This window comes from Suricata suricatta, chromosome 4 (genome assembly GCF_006229205.1).
Source record: "Suricata suricatta isolate VVHF042 chromosome 4, meerkat_22Aug2017_6uvM2_HiC, whole genome shotgun sequence".
Taxonomy (NCBI): domain Eukaryota; kingdom Metazoa; phylum Chordata; class Mammalia; order Carnivora; family Herpestidae; genus Suricata; species Suricata suricatta.
The window spans coordinates 140,281,478-140,291,643 of record NC_043703.1 but is presented as its reverse complement, the minus strand read 5'-3'; the positions used below and the strand labels follow the sequence as shown (position 1 = coordinate 140,291,643).

The 10,166-nt window shown below is 38.1% G+C and overlaps 1 protein-coding gene across 1 annotated transcript in view; it reads right to left on the bottom strand.

Annotated features, from left to right (window-relative positions):
- The window catches only part of MEMO1 (mediator of cell motility 1), a 68,748-nt gene extending 66,771 nt beyond the window's left edge, over positions 1-1,977 (bottom strand). Inside the window, exon 1 of the mRNA XM_029937998.1 lies at positions 1,911-1,977. Within this exon, the coding sequence (XP_029793858.1) occupies positions 1,911-1,974 (64 nt within the window). The 5' untranslated portion in view covers positions 1,975-1,977. The remainder of the gene's footprint in view (positions 1-1,910) is intronic.
- Between the last annotated feature and the right edge of the window lie 8,189 nt (positions 1,978-10,166).

The window sequence follows — 10,166 nt, the reverse complement described above, 5'->3', positions numbered from 1 at the left end:
AGTGAGAGCAAATGGGACAGGGGCAGAGGGAGGGAAAGAGAAAGTAAATCCCAAGCAGGCGCTGCACTGTCAGTGCACAACCCAACTTAGGACTTGACCTCACTAACCATGAGATCATGACCTGAGCCAAAATCAGATGCTTAACCGACTGAGCCAGGTCATGATCTCACAGTTGGTGGGATAGAGATCCACATGGGGCTCTGGCCCACAGAGTGGGGCCTCCTTGGGATTTTCTCTCTCTCTCTCTCTCTCCACCCTTCTCCTGATGCAGAAGGCACACTCTCTCAAAATAAACAAAAATTTTAATAAAAGATAAAAAGCAAAATAAATTCAAAATATTCTCTTTTTTTAAGAGAAAGACAGCATATGTTCACAAGAGCTGGTAAGAGAGAATCCCAAACAGGCTCCACACTGTCAGTGTAGAGCCCGAACTGGGGCTCTCGATTCACCAACCCATGAAATCATGACGTGAGCCAAAATCAGGAGTTGGTCACTCAACCCACTGAGCCACCCAGACACCCCTCAAAACCTTCTTAACGTTTTCAAATTCACAATCTGAGATCTAAATTGTGTTTTAACTCACAGTCACTGTACCATTTACGAGATTGGTTATGCAATATTATTTATTTACTTACTTTTTTACTTATTTATTTATTTATTTAGAGAGGGCAAGCAGGAGCAGGGGAGAGAAGTAGGGAGAGAGGGAGGGGGAAGGGGGGAGGGGGAGAAAGAGGGAGAGAGAGAGAAGGACTCTCAGGCAGGCTTCACGCTCAGCTCTGAGCCTGACACGGGGCTCGATCCCACAGATCAAGACCTGAGCCAAAATCAAGAGTCCAAAGCTCAATCAACTGAGACACCCAGGTGTCTTTTAAAAGTGTTCTATTGTCTCTGGGACTCCTGTCCAAAAAACTGACATACACTATCCAAGTTCCTACGCCATACATGACTTGATCTTCAGAAAAGTGTCAGCAGAAGATGGAACTAACAAAAGGTTTCAGAAGACAGCCCAGGAATGGAAATCTCTTCCACAAATGGTCCTTACAGGATCCGTTAACTAAAACATCAATGAGTTGCTGTTGTCCAGTCACACAAGCAGGATTAATTCTTGAGTTCACACATATGCAGACAGTGGCAACTATTTCACAACCAACAATAATGTCAAGGTGCAACTGATTATAAAACATATCAATTTCAGAAATGTTAAAATGAGGGAAATATACATCTTAAAATCGATGAACTACAGTAGGCACTATAACAACTACACTCACTACAACATTCTAATATTTTTTATTTCAATGCAAAACAGTAAAAATTTTATTCATCAAAGAACATCATTTGGGTCCATTGCTTCTCACTGTAATGAAAAGTGTTTCTGAGAAGTCTTACCAACTATAATAATCTCATTTAATTTTAAAAGTAAAATTTCAGCAGTTCTCCCTAAATCCTTTCTCTCATTATGGACACTGTACTGTGACCACATACCTAAACTTTATTGCTATGCTATTTATAAAACTTTGTATCTTATTTTTAGATACATCTAAAGGGATACTATTTGCTTTTATGTATCTATGATAGGACTCCTAGTATAGAAAATAATACACTCTTGGGACCACAAGCATTGTCACACTGAATCTAACCTAAAACTATCCAGAGTATTACTATATCAATCCAAAAGATACCTTTGTGGTGAAGAATGCTGATTATTCTCTTTGATAAAAACTTCAAAGTTTGGGCCAAATCCAAATATCTTAGATTCCTTATTACCACCAATTTATTTAAACATTTTCAGAAATTATATTTTTAAAACTCTGTAGTTCAGAATACAATTGTATTAGAGCAATTAGTCATTCAAATGAATGTTTAGTATATAGCAACAAACTCTTATATTTGGCCAACTGGAAATCACTTACCACTCTTCTGTCCATCCAAATAGTTTCTCACAATGTTCACAGTTAGTATCAATTCCATCAGCATTTCACATCTAAAAAGGTTGCAAATTTGGAAGATAACAATGTATTTCTCCCTGAAACTGTCATCTGAAAATAGGTTTAGCAGTAATCTCTTTAAGAGTCTATTAATTTGGGTTCTCTATTCCTATTCCTATTCTCTGTTTATAAACAAATTCCCTATCCCCATCAAATGAGGGCACCTAGGTGGCTCAGTCGGTCTCAGTCGATTGAGCATCCAACTCCTGATTTCAGCTCACGTCACGATCTCACAATCCATGGTATCAAGATCCACATCGGGACCTGTGCTGATAGCACAGAGCCTGTTTGAGATTCACTCACTCCCTCTCGCTGCCCCTCCCACGCTCACACATGAGCTCTCGCTCTCATAACCTAAAAGAAAGGTATCCAAAATTGCATCCATTCATAATTAAGTACGACAATGTCTACATCACCAAAACCTCATCACTCCCCTCAAAATAATGTTTTGAAAGATAAAGTAATTAAGTCATGTCCCCATTTGGAAAAAAATTATAATCTAATCCCCTTATATTTGATATTTCAAATTAAATTAAATATTCTATCTATTTCTTTATCCAAAGAAATGTAAACTTCTAAGAAAAATGTATTTGGACTTCTAAGACACTGATTTTCTACTAAGATGGTGGATGATGGATGAGCAACATGATTCTTGCCAGCCACAAGTTTCCCATCACCAATGTTCAGCAAACAACTACTATCAATGGGCCTTTACAGAAGACAAGTTCAATTCAAAATCAAGCCTATTACGCTGCATCATGCAGCTGTTTTAAATTACAATCCTTAAGATTCTGATATACTCCCACTATTAAATTTTTTTAACTACTGGGGTTTCTCCAACAATAGTCAAAAAATAGTCTACAGACCAGAATCTTCTGATGTGTTCATCTAAGAAAGAGATCTCTAGGTGTTACCACAAAGCTATTGTCATTGTAATCTCTGGGGATAACGACATTTTTTTTTTCAAACAAGACTTTAACAAGCTCTCCAGGTAACTGATACACATTAAAATGTTAGGCCCACTGCTATAAATGAGTTTATTTGCCCATGCTGTATGAATGAATGTAGATTAACAGGCTCTTGGAGATTTATGACTGAGATTTTTCATTACCATAAAAAAAATCACATAAAGTTAGCAAAATATAAATGCATGAACTTTTACCTCCAAACCAGTTTAAAGCCGTGACTTTCATTTTTTCTTAAAATTGACATAAGTTTAAAAAAAAATTTTATGTTTATTATTGAGACAGAGAGAAACAGAGCATGAGTAGGGGAGGAGCAGAGAGAGAGGGAGACACAGAATCTGAAGCAGGCTCCAGGCTCTGAGCTGTCAGCACAGAGCCCGACGAGGGGCTCAAACCCACAAGTCATGAAATCATGACCTGAGCTGAAGCCGGACGCTCAATTGACTGAGCTACCCAGGCGCCCCTACATAAGTTTGTTTTTAATGGTGTTTCTAGCCTGCCATTAGAATCAATGCCTCTCCAGCTTTTGCCCTCAAATAACCTTGATGACACAGTGAACTCAGATTCTTAGAAACTAGGTGATACACAAATTCAAATTCTCTTTTAAATCTTGTTTTAGTCCAAAAATCCAAGACATTTATGTTTGTATTACTAGCGCTAGTAACAGAAATAACTATTTGTAATCTCAAAACTCCCAGACTCCTATTTGCAACCTAAAATGGAGGCTTCAAGAAGATATACCATGTTTACCCTCTAACACAGAGTCAGGTGTTCTACTAAGGGAAATATGAACCTGAATCATGACAAGCAACCATCTAAAACGACAGACATGCTTAAACTTAGGTCCATAACACTTAATGCATATCTAATCAGGAATCATTTTCTTCCGATTGCAGCTAGCGTGCTTTTCTGCCTTTCTCTAATGTTTCTTTGGGTTACAATCAGTCAGTTGATACTAGTGAATCTGGTTATTTTGATAATAAATCCCAAAACATAATCTGTAGAAAAATAAAACAAGTCCGCCTTACTGGATAGAATCAGGACTAAGATAACACTTCCCATACAAAGTAACACTTTCTTCACCAAAAAAAATAAAGAAAAAAAGAAAATTTTAAAGGAACAGCTAGAATTCTCACTTTTCACATATATCCACCACAAAACAGATTTACAGACATTACCACATTCACACCTTATTCTGTGTAACACAGACCTTCTCTAAAAGCTGTCACTTACTGAGTTTAACCAGAAAAAGTGGATCAGGCCCAGTGTACTACATCAAATGAAACATGTAACATGACTACCTATTTGTGAACTGATAGAACAAAAGATCTAAAACAATCTAAGTGTCCACCAAAGAAAAAACAAACAAAATGCCTGATTAAATAAATTATAGTAAATCCACAAAGTAGAAGATTAAGCAAATGTTACACAGTGATGCAAATTTTTATGAATCCTTATAGAAGATGTCTTAATTCATAAGAAAAAGAAAGCACTGTACAGAACAGAAGGTATAATATGTTGTCATTTTGTATATGCATATATATGGTTATATACTGGTTTATATTTCTGTAAAATACCTCTGGACAAACATGAGAAAAGGAAAATAGTAACTGCATCCTGACAAGGAGGAACTAAGAGTAGAGGGAAATTATACTTTTCACTGTGTACTTTCTTGTATTTTTCACATTTTGTACTATGTACATGTACCACCTATCCAAAAACTGAGTATAAAAAAAGATGGTACACTCACAACATAATACCATGAAGTTACAAACAATGATGCTGCACCATGATGCTTCCGCAACCTAAGTTCCATGAATTGCTGAATGGATAAAGAAGATAGGGTATGTATACACAACGGAGAAATACTCAGCCACTAAAAAAAAAATGAAATCTTGCCATTCACGACATGATGGACCTACACGGTATGATGGTAAGTGAAATACTTCAGAAAAAAGACAAATACCTTTATCATTTATATCTAGAATCTAAAACACAAAGCAAATGAATGAACGGACAGCAACAACAAAAGAGAAACAGACTCAAGAGAAACAAACTGAGTGCCTTGGTGGCTCAGTCAGCTAGGCATCCAACTCTTGATTTAGGCTCAGGTCATGATCTCACAGTTCATGAGATTGAACTCTGCAGGGGGCTCTGTGCTGATAGCACGGGGCCTGCTTGAGATTCTCTCTCTCCCTCTCTCTCTTCTCCTCTTCCACTCACTTGCATGCATTCTCTCTCTTAAATAAACTTTTTAAAAAGAGAGAGAAAAGAGAGAAACAGACTCATAAATATTGGGAACAAACCGGTTTTCCAAAGGGGAGAGGGATGGAGGGATGGGCAAAAGGGGTCAAAGGGATTAGAGGTACAAACTTCCAGTTATAAATAAGTAAATCTCAAGAATGTAAAGTACAGGGGCGCCTGGGTGGCTCAGTCGGTTGAGCCTCCGACTTCGGCTCAGGTCATGATCTCACATTCGTGGGTTTGAGCCCTGCGTCGGGCTCTGTGCTGACAGCTCAGAGCCTGGAGCCTGCTTCCAGTTCTGTGTCTCCCTCTCTGCCCCTCCCCACTCAGGCTCTGAATCTCTCTGTCTCAAAAATAAATAAAACCATTAAAAAAAAATTTTTTTTAAAGAATGTAAAGTACAGCATAGGGAATATAGTCAACATTACTGTAATTCACTTACCGTGGTGAGCATTCTGTAAAGTACATAATTGTTGAATCATTATATTCTATACCTGAAACTACTATTTTATGTCAACCACACTTCAATTAAAAATAATTTTTTTTAAATGATCCTGCATCGGAGCACCTGGGTGGCCAGCCAGTTAAGCATCTGACTTCAGCTCAGGGCATGATCTCACGGCTCATGAGTTCAAGCCCCGCATTGGGCTCTGTGCTGACAGCTCAGAACCTGGAGCCTGCCTCAGATTGTGTGTGCGTCTCTTTCTCTCTGTCTCTGCTCTGCACCCCCACACCCACTCATGCTCTGTCTCTCTCTCTCTCATAAATGAATAAATATTTTTTAAAAATAGAAATAAAAGAAATAAATGATGCCGCAATGGGACGCCTGCTGGCTCAGTCAGTGGAGTGTGCAATTCTTGGTCTCAGGGTAGTAGGTTGGAGACAGGCATTAAAAAAAAAAAAAGATGCTGCAGACATCTGTTTGTTGACATGGGGAAAAAGGCCTCTAAAGACTAAACCCAGCTAACAAGCCATTGTTAGACCTAAGACAGTACCTATATTAATAATCTAAGTTAAACAAAACCCAACTGTTGAAAATTGCTATTAACCAAGAAAATATACATTAAAGTATAAGGATACGTGTGGACCAATTTGACAAGATTTCCCCACTAAGCAAAAGGGGATTCTGCATTTTTACTTCAGTTCCTTAAGAGAAGTGCACTTCACTGCCCTATTTCTGATAGGTATGAACAGAGAGCAAGAAAACGTTCTATGGCTGCTATCCACCTGGGTGGCTCAGTCAGTTAGGCATCCAACTCTTGTTCCACTCTGGTCATGTTCTCATGTTTGTGAGTTCAAGCCCTACATTGGGCTCTGTGCTGGCAGTACAGAGCCTGTTTGGGATTCTCTCTCTCTCCTTCTCTCTGCCCTTCCCCTGCTCAGGTTCTCTCTCTCTCTCTCTCTCTCTCTCTATCTCTCTCTCTCTCTCTCTCAAAATAAATAAATAAACTTTAAAAAATTAAAAAGAAAGAAAACATTCCAGACAAGAATGACCTAACATTCTTTAGGACATTAGACACCTTATTACTATCTTTCTTTATGTAATACATAAAATGTAGTAGTTTCAAGTTGGTTGGTTGTTTTCTTCACTTGTTCTGCAAGGGATCTGAGTTATTCTCCACACTAACTTTTTCAGCCATCATTTACCACATAATGTAGAGAAGCCAAGTTGCTTTTTGAAGTAATTAACTATAATTTAACGCAATTTTTGTTTTTGTGCTTTTGTTCTGGCATGTTTGAGGCCTCTTCCTTCCCTAAGCATTGTGCCAGCTCATCTGTCTAGAGAATTATGTTTCTGATTTCGCAACCGTAAGATGTAAACAAAAAGAATCTCAGCAAGTTCTTCCTTGATAAGTAGCCAAGAAAACACACCTAATGTGCACAAAAAGATGGGCATGCCAGGTATCAGATATACACAAAAAAGATAGGTAGTCAAGTATGATAGCCACCAAGATAAGAGACTTTCCAAGGAGTTCCCAGATGGATAATTTAGGAGGAAAACTAACTTTGAAAACTAAGAGCTGCGGTTAAACATGGAAGTTGAGCTGTGTGTGTGCATCTACTCTGCCAAACCCTTTCCATATCCCTTTGGACTGCTTTCACTGAACTATCACTAAAGCAAATGTTTTAAGGTAAAAGCTTCCCAGATTGAAGAATATTTGGGTTTAAACTCAGGTGCATTGAAAGCCTCAGCCATGCTCAAGAGCTAGTCCCTTTAAGAGGTCTTAGACAATATCACAGCCACCTTCTTTGAAACCACAGCCACCAGAAAAATTCAACTAAAGAAATAAAAACTCCTTCCCAAACCCCTCTGCACTTAGGCCAATTAGACAGATAGACAGACAGACAGACAACCACTCAATAAACCTTAGCTCTATAAGCCAGCATTTCCCAAACTATGCTAAGCAAACTTAGAATTTGTAGAACTCTGCACCAAAATAAATTGGAGGGGGTGAGTGAGTCAATGATAACTATCTTGAAAACAGGAAAAATGATAGTACCAATACCGATGACAGCGAAGGAAGACCATGACGACTTTTCTAAGATGAAGACTTTGACTTGGACACACTGAAAGTTTTAGGAGGCAGCAGGACAACAAGGTAAGAATGTCTAGCTGGTAAAGAATAAGAGCCTTAAGTGCAGGAAAAGGCATGTGTGACAGAAACGCAAGTTTCAGAGCCATTTAATTAGTAGTGAGAGATGAGAATGGCTCGAGCGACTCGAGCGTGCACAGACTGATGAGGACGGCTCCACTGCTGGGACCGCGGGTCTTGGGATGCAGACAGTTGGCCACTCAAGTACGAGGCGGAGCCAGGGAGGAAGAAAAAGGAGGTGCAACTCAAGAAACAGAGAGAAAATACAGTTCAATGAAAGTAAAAACATAAAATTTTCAAGATTAACAGAATTTCATGCATTATAATGAATGAACAGAGAAACTGTTAATCAATGTATCTGGTGATTATGAGAAATTAGTAACCTTAAAAGACAATTAGTTTTCAGTACTTGAGGGTAAAAATTAAATTTACAAGTAGGAAGAGACCAGAGAAATTATAAGAAAATGAGAAGCAAATGATAAACTAGTCCAAAAAGAGCTGAAAGCAGCTATCATTGTCTCATCTGTGATTTTTTAAAAAAGGGGGGGGGGAGAAAGGGGGTTCTCTAAGTCTCCCAATCTGAAATCTCCAACACCAAATATCAATTGACTCACTTCATGAAACAGAACCTTAGGCATTAGCAATCATATTTTTATACCTCCCAACAATGTAGGCTATCTATTGCTGTCATGGGAAAGTCAACATTTTTTAAGCATGCTTTTGGAATAGATAGCAACCAACATGAATATGAGAGTCCATTTTCTGGAAGATAGTTTCTAAGATTTTTCTCTACACATTCAAATTAAACATGTATTACACATTAACAATCCTGCACATGGTTCTGTAGAACTCAAGCCAATTGTTCATATTATTTTCTTAAGATTTAATTTTTTTTAAGTTTATTTTTGAGAGGAAGAGAAAGCAAGCTGGGGGGGGGGGGAGGTGTAGAGAGAGAGAGGAGGCGACAGAGAACCCCAGGCAGGCTCCATGCTGCCAGCACAGAGCCCTACATAGGTCTTAAACTCATGAACCATGAGATCATAACCTGAACCAAAACGAAGACTCAGATACATAATCAACCAAGCCATCCAGACATCCCTTAAAGATTTTATTTTTAAGTAATCTCTACACCCAATGTAGGGCTGGCACTCACAACCCTGAGATCAAGAGTCGCATGCTCCACCGATCCAGCCAGCCTGGTGCCCCATCCATAGTTCATGTTAAAAAGGAGAGTGATAATTTAAAGCACTAGCATTTGGTAATGGTAGCAAAGCTTTCATCTAAGGACATCAAAGCAATTCTTAAACATCTATTAATTATAGTCGTTCTAAACTGTCCTGTTTGCTGCAGCAGAATACAAGCATGAACATGATTATGTTCTAGATGGATGACACAAAGTATTATTTAAAATATTTGTGTTTAATATTCAATAATTATGATAAATGAGGGTATGACAAAAGTTATTTTGGATAAGTACTTCAAAATGAAAAGTAATTTCTTCTCAACTTGAACTTCAGTAACTGTCATCCAGAAAAATTCAGAGAGGGACCAGAGTAAACTTTTTTTATTCTATTATCTATTAAAATTATGAACACTGTAAAAATACAAGAAAAACACTGTTTTCAGCTACTTTAGATAATTCAAAAGGGAGAAATATGACAGAAAGAACTGTAAACTGGAAGTAAAGGAACAGCCAAAATTTAGTGTACCGACCATGTTACAGGCCCTAGTACTGGGTTCCTTACAATGTTATTCTTGGTTAACTGTCATAGCAATTCTATGACACAGTTATTATTATTTTTAGCTTACAAATAAACAAGAACACTAGAGTTTCCTCAAGTTCATATAGCCATTAAAGGGCAATGACAAGACTCTGGGTCACACTGGTCTGTCTGTGAGCTGTCAAGTTGTCCTACTCAGCACACTGCCTGCTCTAAAAAGCAAGGGATCCAGGTTAAAGTACTAACATTTCCACAGATCTAGGCTTCAGTTTCCTTTTCTATAAAATGAAGAGAGTAAACTCAATTATGTCTATAATTCTAGGTTATTATAATATATTAAGAGGAAGAATTATTTAGATTGATGCTTAAAGATACTTACCAATCACCTGTATACATTTTACTTGTTATAGCTCTGGGCTATATCTGCTTTCACTCTCTGCTTTCCTTGAGTGTTCTATCAGAAACTTAAGAAAGATCAACATAGTGGGTGCATGTCTGGCTCAGTCAGCAGATATGCAACTCTTGATGTCACAGTCATGAGTTCAAGCCCCATATTGGGTTACAGCTTAGAGGAAAGGCAGAAAGAAAGAGAGGGAGGGAGGAAGAGATCAAAATAGGAGTGACAGAGCAGATACCAAGAACCTCTTTCCCAAAAGT